Below are 23,307 nucleotides of genomic sequence, written 5' to 3'. Positions count from 1 at the left end.
TATGCCAAACTAGCTGTAATCTAATATGGAAATGAGATGTTGGCCTTGATATTGTGTCATTCTTCTGAATGGGATCACCTGCACCCATATCTCCTAGGAGGAAATTTCAAACAGAGTTAGCTCCTTAAACCTTCTAATTAAAATGAGAAATCCCCAGGCTTCCATGACTCAGCCTCGGAAAAAGATTATTAGGAATTTAATAGGGAAAATATCGCATCTCAGACCATCTGTGACCCAGTGCTCTGTGAGAATTTAAAGAAAACTGGAGGGAGGAGGTGCACGCTCCAAAGCACACTCTAGGAGTACTTTGTTGGAGCTGCAATAAATCAACATAGTTAGAGTACAGCCTTTTTCAGATTTAATTACTGTTACATAATTATTAGCAAAGCAGTCTCCTCTGAAACTGTAAAACTCATTACATCAAAAATCCCCAAGCTCCTGATGGAATTTATGAACTAGTTACTTTCTTCCTAGCTCTGGGAAAATGCAATAGGATGCATTTGGTTTTGTCTCCAGCAATTTTTTAGTTTGCTGAGCTATTCTAGTCTTCTTAGTTTCAGGGAACATTCCCTGTTTGCAATTTTTTTATTATAAAACATGTTCATTTTCATTTGTTTGCTTTTCTGCTCCTGGCATGGAATCTAGACATAAGCACTCAGGGACAGATACCCTTTCCCCCTCGCTGAAAGGGATTCGCATCTCATTTCCTCCATCACTCCAGTATCTCCTGATCGAGCTAAAGTAGAGATTCCTTCATGGAAATGCCAAAGAACGAAATTTTCGTTGTCTTTTCCCAGAGGTTTTGCTGTGAATACACAGCTTTAAAACCTGCCAATGATCTGAACAAATTGCCACCAGGGAAGGCCATTTGGAGTCTATATCAAGCAAGCCTGAGGCCAGCCCTTCCCTGACCCATTGCTGCCCAGTTTGAGACCGTTGACAGCTGCCTCCTGGCACTCCTGTAGGACAGCAGAGAGATTGCACGATGTCCTAATGGACAGGTTGACCCTGAAATCCGTGACATCTCCTCACAGATAGAAGTAATAAGAGATATCCCCTCAGAGAGCTGAGAGAACAAGAATGGTAATGGCAATGGTTCCTTTAGGGTCCCGTTATTTCACAGCCGGTGGGGCTGGGCTGAACAAGCAGCAAGGTCTCAGCTCAAACAGGTAAAAACAACTACAGCAATCCTCCCTTTCCTACTTCTTCTCTCAGCCAGGAAATTGCATCTTTTAGCAGATCTTGTGCTAGCATGGCTTAGCCATCAGCTCTGGGAGGTACTCCTAAAGCTAAGCCTGACTTGGGCTGCTCATGAGCTCAGGAGTCGCAGGTCTAGGGAAAACATTTCATTGTGTTTGGGGGCAACTCACAGATCAATGCTTTTGTGCTACAGCACAAAGATGAAATCCTGGTTACCTGTTGAAATTGCTATGATAATATCATCGTCAGGTGGGAGAAGACTAGCCTGCTTTTGAACTGTTTTGGTAAGTTTGTAGTGTCAGAGAGTAATTGCTCTCCCTGCATTTACCCCCTTGAAAACGTGACTATCTGGTATAAGTTGGTGTGCTTGTTCATGCAGAATTGCAAATCTTATCATGGTAGTTTTATAGATGCCTATAGAGTTTCTTGGCTCAATCTAATTTTCTTTACCTGTAGACATAATAGTAAGATAACACTTGCTCCAACGTTTAAACTAGTGATTTAGAAAACTTGAGATACTAAGCTACACTGGGTCAGAAATATAGGGATATTCACTTTTGCTCTGCATTTAATACAATTTAATTATGTTCACAGATATTTCTCTTGGTGAATATTACAGGTTGCAAAATAACAAGAAATCCATGCAAAACAATAAAACACAACTTAATTTTGCATAACATTTTAATGTGATCTGAATCCTAAAATGTTTAATAGAGTTAAATGATACATTTTTAATACCCCAAAAGAGAGATTAAGGAAGCAAACAAGAATGAATATGAGTCCTCTTTTTGGAAAGAGGGATATGGCTCAAAGATCAGGATGTGCATTTCACACAGCACCAGCTGAAGTTTCCTGCAATACATCTCTAGTAGACAATAGATGAACAGATGGTTTAGAGAGAAAGAGAAGGATAGAGAGTTTGGAACTGGATCTTTAAATGAAGAAGAAGTTTGCAGAGATTAATGAAAATAGGATTATATGGCTGTTTTGGCTTTTTAAATTTTTTTCTTCCCTAGGAAAAAGTAGTTGCTTGAGGTGTTCTCAAGAAGTAGGTCTTGAGGAGATCAGAAGTAGAAGGAATTACAATAGTGAAGGTAAGAGGAATGAACAGTATTATCCTTGTTGTTGGGCTGAAGAAGAAAACACTGTATATGAAACAGAAGATAAACTTCATGGACGGTTACTAGGATTATCTTAATGTACTGTCTTTATCTGAATTACAGAGAGCTCTGTCCAGATCTAGGTCAGGGAGAGAAGAAATAAAAGCATCCTTGTGGGCTGTCTTGTTATCTGAACAAATCTTCTGAAGCATCTCACTGGAAAATTGTATTGAGCTTATTTTCTTGGGCACGTCCTTACTTTGTGCAAGATGGGCTCAGGATGTTCCCTGGCATGGAGGCAGAGAGCATGATTTGGGTAGTTATGTGGGCCACTGGGTAAAGCATCAGATTGAGGTCTCAGACACTTGAGCAAGTTACCATAGCTTAATGAGTTCCTGTGTAGCAGCTGAGCTGTTGCAAATGTAGGGTAGCACGTGCTAATTTAAACTATTTTCACTGGGGCTCAGCTGATGCATGGCAGCCATTAAGCCAAGGTAGCTTAGTCACATATCTGAAGTCTGATTTAAGAAATCTGGGTTCAGTTCAGGAGGTAGGTCACCAGGCTTCTGTTCACTTCGTGACTTCTTTGAGCAGCCATTTCATCTTGGTTTTATTCCTGCATATAGCAGTAGTAATGGTGCCAACTCAAAACTGTGAAGTGCCCTGGAGGAGAGGAGAGAGGAGGGTTAAAAAAAAAAAAAAAAGCAGGGGGGAATGCCATGAGCAGGATGTTTCTGTTTGTTGCTGGGTAGAAGTGTGGAGTTTGTTGAACTTCGGCTGATCTTAATGCAAAGTTTTCATGCTTGTCCTTGTTAATACCTGAGTAAATCCAATGTGTTTAAAAGGGTTTTGCTGGTATAAACGAGGGCAGAATCTTGCCATAGGGATCTAGCCTTCTATTGGTGAGCACACATAACCTCAGCTGAGATTTACCACAATTTCTGGGAATTGATGAGGGAGGAGCAGAAGAATCCGGAAATGTGCTTTTTGCTTACCACTCCCTCTCTTTGGGTGTTTTGGAAAATATCAGGTGCCCCTATCCTACCAGGAAAAGTGCACAAATGTCCATTTATTTATTTTAGTATGGTATGCTTTTAAATCATTTAATATTGAGAGGTTTGGTTTCTCCCCTGTTTGAAACAAAGGTGTTCCCCTGCAGAAGGATTTTTATTCTGTCTTTGTGGGGTGATCATAACATGTGGCACTCCAGACAGCTATTCTGCTCAGAGCTGAAAAACACCAAGCATTTCCTTTAATACTACCAATAAACATTTCTGTTATTTTTTCCATAAAGTGGTACTCTAAGCATTGTGCCAGTTCTCCAAGTGACAGATTATTTTGGAGGCGAAAGAAAAGTATCAGTATTTACTGGTTACCATAAGTATTTCCAAACAATTTAAGAAGCACAAAGTCCTAAAATATTTATGTATGCACATCAGTTACAGTACTCTGCTACCATTTATTGGGCAGAACGACAAAATACATGTATCAGAATTACGATTGCTGTGATAATTACTTGAGGGAATCTCTCCATAATGAAAATTAAAAATAAAACCATAGTATCGTGTGCAGTGATTAAATATTTGTGGAATGATTTATTCTACAGTCATGGAGGTGGTCCATATTTAAAAATTTTTGATCCAGAAAAATTAACGTCTTCCTGCAAAATGGTCACAGTATTGTTACAATAACACCTTTTAGAAGTTGCAAAGGACAATGTTTCTCATGTACTCACAGTCAATTTCCAGTATTGCCCCTCCTGTTACAAAGGACTTTCAGACAATAAACTCGCAAACTGCTACAAAAATCATCTGATATCACTCCTATGTGGATTTACAGCAGATGATAATGGGGAACAGCGGAGCAAGAACCAAAGATCTTGGTTTGGGGGTCCTGCCTCCTAAGCATAGGCAGCCTCTGCCTAGTTATTCATCAGATGAAAGATTTTCAACAGAGCTGTGCTAACCCCCTCAGCTACTGCTTCTGGGCTGGCAGTAGCAGCTGTCTCTTACCATTATGCCCTGAGGAAGCAATGGCATTTGCCAGCAACTCCCTTTTGTGTCTAACTCATTTCCTACATTCTCTTCTTTCATTTGCATAGTCAACTGGTCCTTACGCCTCAAGAAAATCAGGAGAGCATCTGAGGAATAAGTTGTTAGAAATGGAGTTTTTAAACATCACACCAGGAGGTGCATGCACAGACCTCATTATATTCCCAACAGGTCTGCCAGCTCACGAGAACATAACACACCAGAGAGAGACTCTCTGTACTAACAGTTGACAGTACTAAAATAAAGAAGGCAGCTCCCCCGCTCCCTCCCATCTTGGGAAATCATTGTGGAAACGCAGTGAAATATTTCTGTGAGCCTGCTTTCCATCGCGGTGCCCTTCTGGTGGACAGGACTTATTGATGTCAGGAGCGCTAGAAAGAGTAGGACTTAAGTTATAATAGGCTGCCTGCTTCTATTGTTCTTCCCTCCATCTGTCTCCTTTCTTTCACAGTAATTTAGCCTGGGGTTGTCCCAAAAGTGTCAGTTAGAAATTAGTCAAAATAACCTGAAATCCTAGAAGAGGTTAGATCAGAGACTTGTTTCACTGAACCTCTTCAGAATCAGGACTTCAGCATCACTAGTGCTTTGATCTCTGATGGTTTTACCCATCTGTGGTTAGCCAGGCTGCAACAGCATGCTGATGCCTTTGCTGCCCAGGAGAGATCTGGCAAAGATGTTTTCCAGGTGAGGGGCTATGTTGACATCAACCATTCTGAACAACCAACAGTTAATGATGCCTCAAAGGTATGCCTCTGATAAATAGCGGTCATCAAGACGCCACCCCCACCCCACCCCCTTCTTATTCTTTTTGTCTAGCTCAGTGGATATTTGGTAAGCCTGACCTCCTAGTTCTGGGCAGTGTTCGTGCCTTTGTTAGGTGCTTTCAGTCTGTCAGTTGATGTACTGTGGTGTCAAGATGTGAAAGTGTCTTTTTTTGCCCCGGCCCCACGCGCTCTTACTCTGAGTTTGGATATGACTGGGGCTGTGCTTGATGTGGTTTCCCAGCTATAAGTGGAACCCAGGCACAGCTGAACAGTGCTGAACCAAACCAGCTGTTGACTTATCAAACAAGTGGCAAGGGTTCAATTGCAAGTGCTGTTAATGAAAAAAAGATAATTCTGTGCCTATGATTTTTGGCCTTATTCACTGTTGACCTGGTGCCGACCGCCGTGCCACAGCTGATGCTGGTTGCCTGTTTGACGCTACAGAGAAAGCACACTGGGAATCTCCGACAATTTTATTAGCAAAGCTGATCAGAAAGCTTCCAACAAAACAAAAGTGCTTTGAAAGATCTTGCTTTTGTTATGAGAGAGTCTTCACTGGGTGGGTTTTTGGAGGAGGGGGAAGAGGGACGGAATGAGTATTGCTGTGACCTGTGTGGGCTTGCAGCCTAGTGACTAGAGCTGTGGCGTGGGATGCTGGCATTCGTGGCCTGCTCTTATTTGGAAAGGGCTCAGTTTATTGCTCTTGTTCTCAGTCAGGCAATCGATCAATCAGATTTGAACCTAGGGACATAAATCCACAGTAATCACTCTTTGGTGGGCTCTGTTAGACAAAGATGGGCCTGGTGTTGCTGGAGTTTGGTGTGGTCTTAGTGCCTGAAAAAGGTAAGAGAGAGATAACTTTGAACAAGCACTGTCATTCAGTCAGACATGACAAGGTTCTGCAACAAGCCTATTGAAAATGGAATGTATGTGCAACATACTGTCTTTATTTGGTTGATGTGTTCAAACCAATCACAGTGTATGCACAACTCTAGGCAAAAACTCAGCAGTACTTCACTAACAGCCAACTTCTTCGTCACTGTTAAAATTTAGGCTTTTTGGTTGTTTTTAAGCTTTGTAGTCAATGCTGATGTTGTATCATGTTGGCTTCAAAAGAGGTATTGCAAGCTCAGCACTTTTACAGAATGTGCCTTCGTGTTCAGGAGGCTGAACTGGTAATAGCAGTCTGACTATGGATGTCTTTTTTAAAAAACACTGGTTGTATTTGTAATTCTATGAATGCATGTAGGTAGTCCTCAGTCTTATGTAAAATACAATAATCCCAAATGGTGTTAGTGATCTGGGACCTGTCTGGACTGTTGTGCCTATGTAGGAACCATCTAGAACAGCTCTTCTGCCAGTAAGCACAAGCTGACTTCACATGCCTACAGACCATTCTGCAAATGAGCCTCTGTAGTGACCAGGGAACCTAAAATTGAAGCCATATGGAAACTTACTGTGCATATTAAATTGCATGCAGCAGTGTTAACAGCGTTTTGATTTGTGGCTGCAAGTAATAAATGAATTATATTAATTTTGTAGCTGCAAGCTAATTTCTCCAGAATTACTTTTTAATAACCAGCATCATGTTCACTGTTAAGATTTAAATACATTTAGGAACAAATCTGAGGATTTTTTTTTTTTAAATTAATGTTAGATTATTGTTTGAGACTGAAATGTCTAGAGAATTATTAAATAAATTCAAAGTGTCACATAGCAATTGAGTGACCTGGAGACCAGATGACCTATACATGATGCAGGAGCTGGGGTAAATCACAGGTGAAATGGGTAAAGTAAGCAAAGACTCTGTATTGTCTACTGCTACGTTCACACGTACTGGCCTGCAGGAGGGAAGGGGCAGGTATCACACTGCTTTAAGATATCTGAGCACAGGAGTTATCTCTCCTTCTGTGCAGTCATTCCTTGCCAATAACTTACCCTTTTCGGAGGAGGAGTTGCTTCCCAGACATGTCCTTGGTGCCTGTAAGAAGGCAAAGGATGATGGTGAGTGTATGCTAACAGTCTGGTTTTACTAGAAATGTGTGTGATGCCATATAAAATACCTTCTCTTATGCCCTGGTCCATTAATAACATATTTAATGTATTAATACTGATGTTGCTAGTGTCATTTTTGCCCGGAACAGTGCTGAATTTGAAGGGAGGGCACCTCCCGACACATGGGTAGGAAAAAGAGTGTAGGGAATATGACCACAGTAGCAGTGAGATATTGCACTCAGGCAGCTTGTGCTGTTAGTCTCTCATGGAGGCCACTAGGCACAGCTTAAATGAACCACTGAAGAGCTTTTCCATAAGGCTGTGCCTGTGGTAGAGGCCATTACTCATGGCAGAGTCACCATCTTACAGAACGCGCTGACATCTGTGTGAGTACCTGAGGGTACGGGGAACCCGTGATTAAGTAAGATGTGGATGTATTGTACAGCAACATATCTCCTCTAGGGCATCTTTTGCAGGCTCAGCTGTTGTGAAGTGCCTGTTAATCCAGCATGAAGGCTGAAGTAACTGTTATGGGGTAGATGACCTGCTGTGCAAAGCAACTGCGCTGTTCGAAATGGGGATAGGCAGAGTTGTAGCTGGGACGCGCTTGCTGTCCAGGCAAAGCACACCGGCAGCCCCGCTCACCTTTAACGTACCCAGCTCTGAGGAGCTGATTATCCAGATTTGTTGTGGCCACGGAGTTGCTTTTTCCCTGCAGAAGTCAAGTCCTCCCTTACCTGTGTTTCCACTGGGCGCCGCAGTGCATCCTGCGCAGAATTACTCTATCCACTGGCAAAGTCATGGTCGCACTTCGGGTGGCATTTATTTGCACCCTGTGTCACTTGTTACACTGGGGCTGTGTTTCCGTGGTTTCAACATTTGTCATTATGATTTCTGGGTTTAGTTATCTAAAGCCTCTCCTAAAAAGAGAGTGTGAGATGAAGAGCAGGGACAGGGTTATCCTTTTAGCTAAGCTTCTGTTATTTTACTGAAAAAGGGAAAAACTGGGTGTATAGAAAAAATTAGAGTATATGAAATCTAGGACTGGGTGTAACCGTAATAATTGCGACTATTTTGAATCTATGGGCTGAAAGTCTGTGTGGCTAAACACCTGGTAAATATGGGAAATGGACATATTGACCAGCTATTCACTCACTGTCTTTCCATGCTCCTAAATTTTGTGCCCTTGTGGTATCAAAATTAGTATCACTGCATGCATTCAGTCAAATGATTTCCCCACTTTCTGATGGGGACCTGCAAAATCTGTGTCCCAGTGGGTATAGGTGTGCCTCTTTAATACGCTGATGGGTGAGAAGTGAACCAAAATGGTTATTATATCTACTGTGGGGAATATATTTACTTTTCTAAAGTAATACCTGTTATCAGGAATAGATGCCAAGCACAATAATAGCTCTCTTCATAAATCCAGAGGGAAAGGGCTTTGCATCATGAGTGACACAGACTCTCCCTCAGAATTTGGGAATGGAATCTCAATTGCTTAATTATTAAAATTAACAAGAGTCCTGCTCCTGCTGTTCTCAGTGTCTGGACAATGCTTTTCTTTCCCACATGCTTTTTTCCTGGTGCAGGGCAAATATCCACTAGTATTCATGCGGGCTTCCCCCTGGATTCTGAGGAAGATCCCATCATAGTTTCTTTGTTTGCAAGCTGTCTGCCCAACAGAAATGTCATTTCAGTTGCATCTAAGCATTATGCATCTGCTCATGTGGCTGTAAATAAATAACGTAGTGGATAAGGCTACGTTTAGCTTCCCGTGTGATTTAGAATCCAATCTGGTATCTGCTGAACTCCCACAGAACAAGAGCAGTCCCAAGCCCTCATGTTCCTGCTTTCAACAGTACAAAATTTATGTTATAATCTCTGATTTAGCCTGGATTCCCTGTCTGTACAAGGACCTCCAGTTCAGTTGATTATTATAATTTTAATTTGCAAACAGAATGTGCAAGCAGTTAAGAATTTATAACCTTTTATGTGTGGCTATACTTATAGGCCAGGAAATTTCATCAGTTTGAAAAATACTATTTCACATATTAATCAACACCAATCAAAAAAAAAAAAAAAAGTGGAAAAAACCCCCAAAAACTGATTAGTAATGCTCTACAAAAATGCAAAAAAATACCGGAGAATATCAGAAAGTACAATGTTCATTAGGTTGGGGTGGAGATGGGGATACGCTGAATAACCTAGAAAAATGGTAAATCATAAATGTTGCTTTTCTGTTCTGATTTTATTATTTTTCTTAACCTCCTGAAGTAGCCCAGAATTTAAGCTACAGCTAGATCTTATTTTATTTCTGTATGGTATGTTATACACACACAGCGTCCTAGAATTAAATAGTGCAAGTAGCGCAGTTACAGAGGTAAATGTGGAAGTCTAAGGCACTAGTGACAAAGGAAAACAGCCAAGAAAAAACAGTGTTTTGAGGGAGAAGGGAGAGGAAACCTCTTTCTAACTCTGTAACAACCTTTGTGGGTGATGCCAATTCAAAGGCAGTTGCGAGTCATAGGGACGCCACATTGCAGGTGTTAAAAAAAAAAAGAATTTTTTTTTTTTTTTTTTTTTTCCCCAGAGCTCTTTTGCCTGTGAATTTGGCTTTCCTTCCCGTTTTCTTAGCTCGTTCTTACACATCCTCTGGGGTAAGGGGGAAGGCTCTGCAAGAAAACAGTCCATCCTCTGGGCATAACATGCCAGAATCTCGCGAGGCGACTTGCTCAGGTCTGGTTGCGTGGTGGAGAGGGCTTGGGAGTGCGATTCCACATGGCAGCCCCGTGTATGGTGGTTAGATGTGTATCAGCGAGACACGGCAGGTCTGCCCTTGAGATTCTGTGGTGGCGTGGTGCCAGCTGCTCGCCACGCTGATCTGTGTCTCTCCAGAGCAAAATCACAACCTGCTGCCATGGTTCAGCTCTGGGTCAGACCCACAGACAGATTACCGAGGGGCGGGATTTTGTATATTTTCAGGGGGGGGGGGGGTTGTGTGTTTTTTTGTTTGGTTGTTTGGTTGGTTGGTTTTGCTTTTAATCTGAAAATTGCTGAAATTTTATAAGGAGAGGTGCTTTCATGACAATTCGGCCTGAAGCAGTACCATCTCTGCCACTTGTACATCAAAAGCTGTAGGATTTTGGTACCAGGATTAAACCTGCTTTGACCTTGGGTATGGACTATAAAATATAACCATAGGCTTGAGTTAAGATCGATTCACAATCTGAGAAACAAAACCACGTAGCTACTTTTAAAATTAGGCAAGTATTATTTGCTTTTGCAAAGAAAGATTCTGCCATGTGTTTCACTGGGATTTCATTCATCTTTATTGATGGCATTTCACTTAATTTGCTGCCATTTGAGAGCCCTACAGGCAAAGGGGAGAAGAGAAGAGTAAAGTAGGGGTAAAAATGGGAAAGGGAATTGCTAGTCTAGAAAAAACCTGCCATCACGTTTGTGCCTGTGCAATCTCCATACATTTTAAAAATCTTTGTGCAGATAGCTATGAAGTGAAAGAATGCAGACAGTCCCAAAGGGAGAACAGCCAAGATGTGTCCTAAAATGAGCATATTCCTACTGTAATACAGAGGAGCTTTGAGATCTCCTCTGAGCTCTGGCAAAGCAGTGGTTACCCCTCCCTCTCTTTTTGCGCTCGCACTGGGGTTTGTAGGACTGCAGGGCTGGGGCCACTGGTTTTAAATTTTACTCGTGATGAGGTGGTTTTTTTAGATGAAGTTCAGAGGTACAGCCCAGTGTTACCCAGTCCATCCTAGCTGGCAACTACTGGTGAGCCCAGTGTTGCAGAGGAAAGGGTGCAAACCCTGAAGTACGTCGTCATGCCTCCCACCCCTTTTTCCAATTCAGGCGCATCCCTGTCTTCAACAGGGCTGGCTGAAATCCTGGAACATGATGTTTAGTTTCTTTTCCAGCATTTTTATTAGTAAAACAAATATTTATTTTCCTCACGCTGTTCTGACATCTTTGGACATCGTTTTTTTTTTATGCCCTCACGTTGGAAACAGGATATTAGGTTAGATGGATGTTTAATCTGAACCAGTACAGCCATTCTTAAATAATTAGTGTATTTCTGATACCATAAAAACATACAGTGCTTTTTAAAAATCACACTAAAATGTTACTCTGGGAAATAATAAATGGCAAAGAGTTCCACTGTGTAATAAAACCACGTATGAAATAGCTTTTCTTCTGCCAGCTTTGGGGTTCCCACCTCTAAAATTGACAGAAGGCTTCATTACTCTTGTGCTAGAGGACAGGGGAGAATAGAAACTTCTCACCTAATTTTTCTGGAGCAGTTGCTATTTTACATATTTCTATCCTCAAGGAAGTGAAGGCAGTTAAGAGGAGAACAAGGCAGGCAGAAATGAGCAGCTTTGTTTTGCTGTATGAATGAGGCTGAAAGGAGACAAACCTTATAAAGTGAAGATTATGGGTAAAGAAACCCACTGGTTTTTGCTCCTGTGAGTTTAAAGCACCAGAACTTTCTCAACGCTCAGATTTGTCTCCTAAAATAAGGTGACTTCAAAAGCTTTTATAAATCACATCAGAGCTCGGAGCACCTTATGTTCTGTGACTGGCCGATGAAGGAGCACAGAAATGTTTGTCGTGTGCCTGAAAGAGAAGGTATGTGAGAGAGCCTGCTCTCAAGGGGATCCCCTACCTCCATATCTCTAAATAATCCATACCCTCCCAGACAGGGAATGTCAGGGGTTTTTATTCTATCTCAATATTTTTCTATGACTTGCTCCATTATTTATTCTGGACTGGCTTTCCAATTTGCAATGCCCTGAGCAAGCGTGGTGCCCGCCTTGAGCTACCAGAGGGGGAATCTGGCTGCGAATTGCCTCCCCATCTGTCGTGGAGTGAGCGAGAAAGATCTGAACTGGCAGGGATTTTTTTTTTTTTTCTTTTTTTTTTTTTCCCCTTTCCCTTTGCTTCTGCTGCCAGAAGGGGAAACTGGAACTGGCCCATGAGTTATTGAGTTAATATAGGGCCACAGAGCTGGAGACCCCCAGATTGCAGAGCCTGGAGCCTTAACACCCCTCGGGTGCCTGCTGAATGTATCGCGGCAGGCGTTTCCTTCCCTTGGTGCGGGACTTTACAGCTGCCTCCTCGCTTTGCTCACAACTGATGCAAACGCACCCTTCCCCGGTGCAGCAACGCTGCTCTGAGGTGCCCGCCGAACTTTCAGCCTCTGAGAGGAGGTTCCTCCTGCAAAACTTGGTTAGATAAGTTTGCTGCCACTGCTCAGTGGGATGGCATCTCCCCCTGCCCCTCCCTGCTTCAAAGGATCCTCTGTTTCTCGGCCCATTTGCCTATAGCTCCCTGTGATATATTAATATACCTCAGTGTCTCTTTGTGTGAATCTGTGTCAGGAAAAGAAGATTTCTTCTCCTTAACTGGCTTCTTCCCCCTTCTGCTCTCTCCTGTCACCTTTCCATGCTTTGTTAAATATCAGCGAATTCTGAATAACAGCAGAAGCAATCTATTTTAACCTCTTCTCTTTTCCCAAACCCCTCCTATATTTGGCACAAAACACCTGGGGATGCTGTTGAGCTGACAGTCATCACCATCATCCTTCATCCAAGGCAGAAAACGGCTGCCTGTATCTTCCACAGATCCTGACCCTGATGAAAGGCGGGATAATCCTGAGCCAAACCCCCTGAACCATGGCTCAAGGCTTTGCTTCAAAAGGCTCTATTTTGGGCCTGATATTTCTGTCTAGAGAGGATGTTGGTCAAGCAAAACCCCATGTCTACCACCCTTCATTCTGCAAACTTGGAAGCATTTACACTCTGATCCAAACTCTGGGATTTGTTAGCCCTCCCCAGCAGTTGGGGTAGCCTGGTCTTATTTAGAAGAGATGAATGTCAGGCTGCTGTTGTCCCGAAGCAGCTGCAATGCTTGACGGGGCAGACTGTTTACAGCAAGTCCCGCTTGTGAAGTTAGGCAAATTATCAGGAAAAATTGGCCCGTCCCCTCTTTGTCGAGCTGCATACTCAAGTGAGGGTCTGAGGTTGGCGTGTCATCAACACGCAGCGACCCAGACCGTGATTCATCCAGGGACCTCTAACTTGCATGTGGAATTTGCACTTTATAGGTAGTTTTTTGTTTGGTTGATTTGGATTTTTTTTTTTTTAATTATTCCCTGCTCATTCACAGCATAGCATTTTGGTACTTCGAGTGGATGCTTGTCAGGTAACTGCTGTTTATCCCTCAAAATCAAGAGGTATTGCTTACTCACAGCCTTAAAGGCTGTTGGCTTTTAGCTCAGCTGCTCATTCGTTCTGTCACTCAGGTAGCTTATTGAGAAATAGCTCTGAGCAGCTAGAAAACGGCCAAGGCTCAGCTGAGCTCAGCTCTGTTAAGGTGCGAGGAGCTGTGGTGCAGACCCCTGTAGCTGCTGAGCTAATGTGGGTTGCAGACACATCTGTAGTTTGCTGGTGTTGTTTATTGGCCAAGACTAAGTTTAGCAATGTTCAGGGAGTCCTCCTCTCTGCAGTTTTCATGCTTCCCCTGCTCTGCACCCCTCCGTGAGCCAGAGCTGGAGGGGCAGCTAGTGGCCTGCGTGTCTGCTCAGAGCCCTTTCCCGTATGAAATTCGCTGTTTCACTGAGCTATAAAGTTACCTTCTTCCTCTAACCTGTGTTTCATTTAGTGCACAGCTGTTTCTGTGATATTTTGGGTCTGCTTTTGCTGCGTCGCTAATACATCCTTCTGAAAATAGCGCGAGGTTCGCTCTGATAATTCATGATTTCCATCCCCAGGCTCAAGCACTACAGGGGTGTGGGGAAGAAAGCTGTGTAGGCAAGACCAAAGGCAGCTGTATACTGTGAAATAATAAGTATCAGGCAAAATACAGTATCACAGCTAATAGATGTATTTTAAAAGTGGAAACATCTATCTTTAATTGCATTTAAAGTACGTAGTGAGAAACCACAGTTATACATTGTTATAACAAACCTTTACATCTGAAGTCAGAATAATACAAAAAAAAGTGCTGATTATATATGGTCAAAATAACTGAGGCAAAATTTCGACAACATCTTCTAAAATATTAGCATGTGGCCCCTGACAGCAACACTCTAAAGGTCAGGCTGAATGATGTCAGTGACAATCACTGGTTTTCCTTAGCTTACCCAAAAACAACAACCCAAAAAACTGTTTGGTTTTTTTTTTGTTTGCTTTTTTTTTTTTTGCATAGCTTTCAATATTGCTGCACTCTCACCTCTGCATATTGCAAGCCCATCTCAGTTCTGAGATAATTTCTTTTAAAGTTCTGAATATTTTTAATCCAGTTCTCCTCCTCAAATACATAATATATATTTTCTACCAATTATAAATACATCATTTTTATTAATCTGATTTCAATAACATGCATTTGTATAATTACTGTACAATCAAAATAGACATTGACTTTACACAGTGTGTACGATTTTATTTCGGCGATATTATTCAGACACACTGCTCAACAAATCAAGCAAATAGGGAAATAAAAAGAAAAAAAAAGGAGGGGGGAAATAACCTCTGAGAGGAAACAGAATCTCACAGTGTTTACAGACAAAAAAACGAAAGGAAAAATACTTATCGGAAAAAGGGTTTATTAATACATAGAAAATCCCCACAATAGTTGAAACACACTTTAGGAACTAGTAAACACGTTAAATAGAGTTGTGCCAATTACGCAGTGCCCAAGCATCTGCTTGCTCTTAATTAGATGGGGAGGTGAATGACCACTGTTTATTTTCATTTTCCTCATTAATTATGAAAAACTGCATTTAATTCATCTTGCATGGTGAGAGACTGGCTGCGCAGATGTAAGTCGTAAGGGAAGTGGCTCTCTGTAGGCAACCTGAACATAGAGCTCTGCCCAAGGGGACCCCTGGGTGGCACTGCACAGTAATGCATGCCGTAATTGTAATTTTTGCCATAGTCCAAGCTTTCTTCTTGCTTCAGGGAAAATATCCCATTATAGTTAATTGGGGGAGGACTTAAGGGACCTTCAAACTGTGGGCTGGCGCACTCAGGGGAAGTGCTTTCATAGAAGGACTCGTAAGCGCTGCAGTAATTGTAAGGTTTCATGGACTTGGAGTTGTCGAGAGTCCCGTGCCCCGGGGGGGTGCCGAGCTCGGGGCTGTGGTAGGGGGGGTAGAAGGTGGAGTAGGGCGAGCGGGTGTGATGGGCGCCTTCGCCCGCCTGGCCCATCAGGAAACTTCTGGCATTCAGCTGCAGGCATCCCGCCACCAAGTTTGTAGTTGGCTGGGACAGACCCTTGCACAAGTTTTGGACGAAGGTGAGCAGGTCGGGTCTCTTGCCAATTCGCAGGATTTCAGAAAGAGCCCAAATGTAGTTCTTGGCTAGTCTTAGAGTTTCTATTTTGGACAGTTTTTGTGTTTTAGAGTAACAAGGGACCACTTTCCTTAAATTGTCCAGGGCGTCGTTAAGGCCGTGCATCCGGTTCCTCTCTCTAGCGTTGGCTTCTTGTCGCCTGAATTTGATCCTTTCCATCCTTATCTTGCTCGTCTTTTTTTTCCGGAGGCCCCTTCGCCTAGGCAAGCCATTCTCATCCTCCTCTTCTCTCTCTTCCTCCTCCTCCTCTTTTTCTGTGTCTTCTCCAGGAGATCTTTTAATATTCTTTCCTCGGAGCACAATCTGCTTCGAAAAGCTTTCTGGGTTCTTCATTTGCTTTTGGTCATCACTTTCTCTGGAAAACTTTCTGCACATCTGGGATTCTGGCATTACAACAGACTCATCAAACGGTAGTGTTAACATGGTTCTATAATCTTAAGTTACCTGAAAGAATGCCAGCACAATATTTAAATATTTCCATTTTTAAAGTTTGCCGACTTACACACACATCCTCATCCACCTTTCATGTGTCTGCGTGCATGCTCTGTGTATGAGTGTCTGTGTGTGTGTATATATATATATATAAATGCACAATCTACATTTTTAGCATAAAATGCCAGTTGCAAATGCTCATTAAAAAAAAAAAAAAAAGCTGCCCAGAATTTTAAAATAACTCAAAATATTCAGGATCTTGAAACTAAAAAGCCACGTTTCTCACAGATAAGTATAGAGTAAATCAATATTTAAAATGTACAATTAGCTCCCTGCTCATTTATCTTATTTTTAAACAAGCCCTTCGAACCCTTGCCACCATGGAATTCAAAGAAATGCAAAACATGATAAAGCAATACAGAAATTTCATTAATCCAAATTCCCCTGGGTGGAAAAATGAGGAGAGTGAGAGCAGATTTAAAATTGAAAAGTGCCATATCTCTATTAACTGATGGTTAAATATTTTTAAATCACTTTTTGACTTATATTTCAAAGTTGGATTTTTTTCCCATCCACATTTCTTCCCTTATGAATCAAGATATTAAACTCTAGTAAGTTAGAGTGGGTGAGAAAAAAAATTAATGGATCATCCTCCCCCCCACCCCCCCGATCACTCAGTAACACTTAAAAATGAATAATTTTTTTTGTCTAATGATTTGTATGAAAATCACATATTACTTATTTCATATTAAGACAGAAATCAGAATGATCTAAGCCTAAATATATTCAGATTAGAGTCAGGAAATAAAATCCCCCTACCTTTTTTTTCCTTTTTTTTTTTTTTTTTTTCTCTTTTCTCAGCAAAAATTCTAATTGATATTATCTGTTTAGTTACAATCAACTTATTTGCTTTTTCTATTTTTCTTTCCTCCTTTTCCTTTTTTTTTTTTTTTTCTTCCCCATCAATTGTGGTGGGGGGGAGGTGAAAAATTCCCTGCACGCTATAGCAGTGTTTATGTTCTGCGAGGCTCAGACGTCTCCCTCCAGCTCGTAGCTGACAGGAGCGGTCTGTAGATTCTGACTGCAGCCCTGCACGTGTGCTCAGAATCCAGCCTGGAATGGGAAAATAATTTCCTTTTCCCAATTATTTTGCTTTTGCTTGCAGTTTGGGAGCAGCAAAAGCTTGGATCCCACGGTCCTCAAAGAGACAAACAAAACAAATGCAGGGACTTTTTTTAATAGAACAAAACTAAACAAAAACCCCAGTCAAAGACTAACTCTATTAGTATTGTCTACACACTTGCAATATTACATAACACCAATGAAAGTATGCAATTGCATCAGAAGAATAAAATGTTAGGAGGAGTTATTAGACAATAAATAGCATACATAAAATACAAGACAATGATACTGTATCTTTAAACACTTGCATGCACACCCAGCACCAACTGAAATATATCTTTATTTGTATTACCTTAGCTTTTTATTTCATTCAACAATCAGTTTTCATTTTTTGCCTTCCAAATCTTTTCAGTCTGAGTGTCGCATCGTCTCCTGGAGTCTAGATCTGTGTATATCTGCACTATCTCATTGATCTCTAAAAAGTGACATTGATGCCAACTGCCAGAGCTGGTACCCATGCCATCTGCTAGTGACGTCACGGGGCAGAGAAAACCACGTGAGCCTTTCTCCTGGGACCTTCATTCTGCACTGATCATCTGGCATCCCTCTAAGTGGGTACCAGCATTCATGTATCAACACAGAAGGTTAGACTGATAGAAAAAAAAAAAAAAAAAAAAAAAAAATCTGCACCAGCATTTCACATACAGTAGGTGCATTTCCACTGGAGCTGCTTCTTTTTAGCAGCCTAGCTGCACGGATAGACGTGCCAACATTTGGTGCTATCCCTGCCTACAGGTACGGCTGCCCTGTGGTTGTTAATACGGTATTGTTTATACGAAAAGTGCTGTCTTGTATTGATCCGAGTCCCTCCGGTGCACCTGGTACCCAGGGAGGAGAAAAAAAAAAAAAAAAAAAAAAAAAGGGAAGGCAAGAATGGGGAAGTAATGCCGGTGCTATAACACATAGCATGGCCACAAAAAGTAGTTTTTGTGTAAAGCTGCTGGGAGTGATTTTTGGGGTGTGGGGGTTTGGGTTTTTTTTGGGGTGGTTTTTTTTTTGTTGTTTGTTTTTTTTTTTGGGGGGGGGGGGGGGGGGGGAGGTGGGGTGGGAGGGGGGAGTGCAGTGTGTCACCCCAGAGCACAGGATAACAGGAGCAAACATCCCGCCGGCTGTGAGAAATCCTCCCCTCCCAGCCCTGGGTGGGTTTTGACATTCCGAACAGAAGAGAGGCGTTTGTGGGGAACTGGACATACAACGTGAAGATTTAACAAGCGGTGCCTTTTTTTTCGGAAGCATGTGGCGGGGCTGACTGGTCCCCGTCCTGCCCCAGTGTGATGCGGGGTGACCAGGGCACCCCAGCTCCCGCCGGGGTGACACGCTCGCAGGTGTCACTTGGGCTGCTCGCAGGGTTTGCCCCTCGGCCAAATTTTCTCTGCCTGCCTGGCCTGTTTTGCGAACGCTTCCCCGAAAATTCTTTAAAAACTGAGTTATTTCCTTTGGAGACACACTCTTCCTCCTCCTAAAAAATCTCCCCCTGCTATTCCATTTGCCTCCCTGGCTGCTCCTTTCTTCGTGCCCTTGTTTCTCCCCTCAGCTGCCTCTCCTGTACGCCCTGCTCTTCCTCCCTTAACCCTTTTGTCTCTTTTACACATGCAAGGAACTGTTAAATGATGCTGACAAAGCCTCTCGGCTCAGCCTTGACATGGAGCTTATGGCAAACTCCACCTTGGTGTGTTTGGGGTTTGTGGTGTTTTGTTTTTTTTTTTGTTTTTTTTTTTTTTTTTCTTTTTTTTTTTTTATTTTATGAGTGTCGTGTCACATACAAGCGATATCAAGAGAGTTACAGAGGGAACGATGTGTCATCTTAGAAACATTTTTTTTAAAGTTTGCTTTCATTATTATCGCCTATCACTGCTTTTTAGTGACTAAGTAATCTCTGGTTTAAAAAAGTGAGCGACTGAGTATGCTTTTAGTATTAAAATAATCCCTGGCAGAGCTGCTATTGTTATGGGTCTGTGTCAGCATTTCCATTATAAATCCTGGTTTTGAAGGGTTTATAACTCATCTGCTTTAATTCACATTGGGCCCAAGCTTGGCATTAATGTTCTCAGCCCTGATCCAATTATTTTGTTTTCACAAAGTTTCATTTAAATCTGTTTGAGCATTTTTTGATTAGAGAGGGGAACAAAAAATAAGGCAGCAGCAGAACAACATGTGTGTGGAGGGGGGACAGTGTGTTATGTACATCTGTGTGAATGTGCTTAGTGATTTTGGAGCTTTTCATTAAAAAAAAAAATAAAAAGCCCTCACCCCAAACTTTGTTTTTTTTTTTTTTTTTACAGTACTGAGACATCTCAGGTCATTCATTCTTTATGGAGCTCATGTCTTTTTTTGTTTAATTTTAATTTTTCAATGCAAATGTATTTGAAGTGACAAAGATGTTAAAACTTAAGTGGCAACTGTTCAAAAGGAGCAAGAGCTGTACTGTTCATAACATTCGTTTCACTTTATCCCAAATATTACAATCTGTGTAACAGAGGAGAGGGTAGAATCTTGTTATTCTCAATAGGAATTTATGTATTAAGATTTATATTGTGGAAGGTCCTAAGGGTTGTCAACCTTTTCAAGCGTTTTGCATATTCAGAGTATTATACAATGCACGATAATCTAAATATGCAAAGTCCTGAGGAACCAAACCCTGTTTCAATGCATACTAAAAATACTACAAGAAATTGAAAGAGAGATTGACATTGTAGTGGCTCTGTGTTAAAGGAAGGACCATCAAAAAATCCAGTTATATCACCCAGCCTCCAAAATACTCTTTTATAAAAATATTTTCTCTGTCCTTTTTTATTGCTGAAGTAGATTTTTTTTTAAAGTATTCAAATGTTATTGTAAAATGCATTTAAGAATGGTTTTTATATTGCTATTAAAAACAAAATAAATGAATTAGTTTGTGTTGAAGGATTCCCTCTGTAGTAGTAACATTACATTTTTGCAGATTCTTAATCCATCATTTGACCTTTTTAATATTTTCAAATAAATAGTGGAGAAACAAAATAGCTGAGATATCAAGGTTTAAAAAGCCTCCACTGTGCATGCATAATAACTTTTCATAAGGATTTTACTACGCATTTTGTATTATGGATCCATGATATGCAAATGTGTACTGCTGTTAATATGCATTCACAGCATACCCCATAACTGCTGCTTTGCTGTCTACTGTGAATGCATGTTAAGAATAATACACAAAACACAGTTAAATGCACTCTATAGAACGGCTGCACAGCACCAAATATGTTACTGAACATATACCACGGATTTTTTTCCCTGTGCTCAGGCTGTATAGTTTTGAATTATAAGTGACTGTGTTTCAAATGTAATATTATAATACATTTAACTCAGCCAAACATTAATAGATTCACTTAAATAATACTGAGTTCAAGGGGCTGCAGAACCTCCACGGTGCGTCAGGGAGACTGACCCAAACTGCACTGCAATCAATGGGAGTCCTTCCAGTAACTTCAATACTCTATCATTGGATCCCCAGGGAACATATCTTTTTTCTTTTTTTTTTTTTTTTTTTTTCTCTCTTTTTTTTTCCCTTTTTCTTTTATTTTTAATTTTTTTCCATCATTCTCTCCCACCCCTTCCCAACTGGCCCGTATCTCCCAGATTCTCTGAAACAGGAGGACTGCATCAGAAGTAAGGAACTCTAATGACGTTTGCTCAGAACCAGTTAGGTGTGTGGTAATCTGGGTTATTTCACTGGTAGCAATGGGACCTCGTGGGCAGTGGGGGAACTGTTCAGAAGGGGGAGTTAGCCAAATATTTTTCTTTTCTTTGTTTCTTCATCTTTCTAATGTAGGCACTAAACCACCGAAACTCTGCTCCTGGCACGTGTAAAGTTACAACAGTGATCCTGCGATGCCACTCTTTCACTCGCGATGTGGTGTGAGTTTGCTTTCCTGTCACAACCCAAACACCTGGGAGAGGACCAGAAATACCCCCTCCAAACCCGCTCAGCCTGAAGCAGGCTCTGCTGTTTGGTGTCTAAGCCAGAACCCAACCGTAAGCCTGCAGCGGAGTTGGGCTCTTGGCTTCCCTCAACAGGTACCTCCGCTGCCTTGGGAGAGAGACTGGGGGAAAATGTATGTCTAGAGCAGCCTAAACTGCAAATCCAGACTACGAGGGGCAAATACATGACTAACAGTGTGAAAAACAGCAGCTCCCTCCTCCAGTCTCTTGCTGAGTTCAGAGCTCAGGAGGAGGTGGGAAATACCTGCTTGGGGGTTTTTGTGGGGAGTGAGCTGGGCTTGTTTTGCTTTGTTGGGTTTTTTTGGTTGGTTGGGTTGGGTTTTTTTTTGGTTGGTTGGTTGGTTTGTTTTGTTTTTGTTTTTTACAAAAGTAGTGCAAAAGAAGATAGTGTCTTGGGCAGGGACTCTGGTCTGCCAGCCCCAGTGAGTTGCAGGCTGGTCAGAGCTGGGACCCTCTGTTGAAGGCAGGACTTTGTCCCTAGAGAAGGCGCTGCCAGAGGAACACCCAGACCAGTGTGCCACACACATGTTGTGTGCCAGCTGCCGGTCTTGTGTGCAACTTGCACACTATGGGAGTGCAGTGATGTGCGTTCCCTGCCCAGACCCTTTCTGTATCCCCAGTATGCTGCTGTAGACTATGGACTGCTTTGTGAGGGGGACCTGCCATTCCCATCAAGTTGGTTAAGCCCTCTCCCACCAGCGCTAAGATGATGCTCAGGTATATACATCCCTCTCCCATGAGAGATTAAAGAAGACACTGTTAAGGACCCCCACTTCAAAGAAGTAACCTACATTAGTTCAAGAGGATTTGGTTCAGTCTGAAAATGTGATTTTAACCCATCTGCTAATGCTACACAGTATTATAAATGTGCTTTGCGCTATCTAAAACCCCTGTAAGGATGATGTACTTCTTGCTCTAATCAGACATCCTTAATTTTATGTTTTGAATAGGCTGTTAGGGACAAATATGAAAGAGCTGTGGAGGGGTTAGTTAGTCTATTTTAATGGGAGTTGCTTGAGTAAAACGTTAATTTAGAATCTGAGAACAATCTCTAATAGTAATTGCTAATGGTTAACCAAAAATGAGTTTGTGACCAGACATTGCTCTAAGATTTCTGCAACACATAACTAGAATGGGTCTGATTTAGATATGATATACATTTGGCATAATCGTATTAATTTAGAGCTACTCCTGGCTTACACTAATATAAATGAGCTGAGAGAGGGCGGAACCAAATAATCTTAAAATGGAAAAGACATTTAAAAAAACAATTAATAAAATGCCTTCCACCTAGAAAAGTAATGGCACAGTATAGCCTGAAAGTTTTATTACCAGACTGAGGTGGTATGTACCTTGCAGCAATATCGGATTTAAGGTACTTCTCTCCCTGGGGAAAAATGCTCTAGTCAGACCAGTCACTTCTTGAAACTGCACGGGGTTAAGATCATCCCTATTGCTTTGCGGTGTGAAGTACAACTCAGAAACTGTCTGATTTTTTTCATTCATACTTGGTGGCTGGGTCTGTCACACTCTCTGCTGCCCTACCCTGAGGATGCTCTGAGCTCAGTGAGCTCGGCAGCCTTCGGAGGCTGCAGCACATGCCCTGACGCGGCTGATCCGCGTTTACTCTTTAATGGCAATCCCTGTCAAAGAGCTAGTTAGTGATTCTGCTTTTTAACTCCCTTTCTTCTGCCGGTGCCTACAGTGATTCACAGGCACGCTTCCTCCGTGTTTCCATTTTAAGAATGTCTCTGTCCCCATCAGACAGTGTTTTTGGGGATGGACCTTGCAGCCAGTCCCTTCTAGAAGAGGCAGTGTGGGTGTGTGTGACCCCAGAAGAGACCTGTGCTGCTTCCCCTTCACTGAGCAGACCCCATGGCTATGACACGTGCTTTTTCTTCCATAAACCAGGGAGCACTCCTTCTTTGCAAGTTCTCTGAGGCTGATGGGGGTGCTTTCCTCTCCCCACTGCAAATCTCCCTCAGCAAGGGGCTCCTGATGGGATATTCTCTCCCTAGGTCACCTGTATGGATGTTCCTGACACTTTTTTCCCCTTCCTGCAGCCTTCTCCCTGTGAGAGGATTATCTGTTGCGCAGGGAGGGACAATATGCTGAGCTCTACTTGGTGAGGGGATGCTCTGAGCGTGTGGTGATGGCAGCGACTCGGTTAGAAGAGCAGAGCGGTCTCATAGAAAACACATGTTTGCTTAGGACTGTGCAGCATGCTCTAAAATAA

General features: G+C 42.0%; 1 protein-coding gene across 4 annotated transcripts in view; it reads right to left on the bottom strand.

Moving 5' to 3' along the window:
- Positions 1 to 5,570: 5,570 nt before the first annotated feature.
- The window catches only part of NEUROD6 (neuronal differentiation 6), a 36,562-nt gene continuing 18,825 nt past the window's right edge, over positions 5,571 to 23,307 (bottom strand). For 2 of the 4 annotated variants that reach the window (XM_032997428.2, XM_032997429.2), the window contains exon 3: positions 13,991 to 15,923. In XM_032997428.2, the coding sequence (XP_032853319.1) occupies positions 14,889 to 15,902 (1,014 nt within the window). In that variant the 5' untranslated portion in view covers positions 15,903 to 15,923 and the 3' untranslated portion in view covers positions 13,991 to 14,888. Of the gene's footprint in view, positions 5,950 to 7,053; positions 7,097 to 13,990; positions 15,924 to 17,385; positions 19,907 to 23,307 lie in introns of those variants that run through there. The other 2 variants (XR_004407774.2, XM_009973735.3) reach the window with 2 other exon arrangements.

Source organism: Tyto alba, unplaced genomic scaffold (genome assembly GCF_018691265.1).
Source record: "Tyto alba isolate M040663 unplaced genomic scaffold, T.alba_DEE_v4.0 Super-Scaffold_46, whole genome shotgun sequence".
Classification (NCBI taxonomy): Eukaryota; Metazoa; Chordata; class Aves; order Strigiformes; family Tytonidae; genus Tyto; species Tyto alba.
Note: the sequence above shows the minus strand (reverse complement) of the source record. Positions and strands in the feature narration are given on the sequence as shown.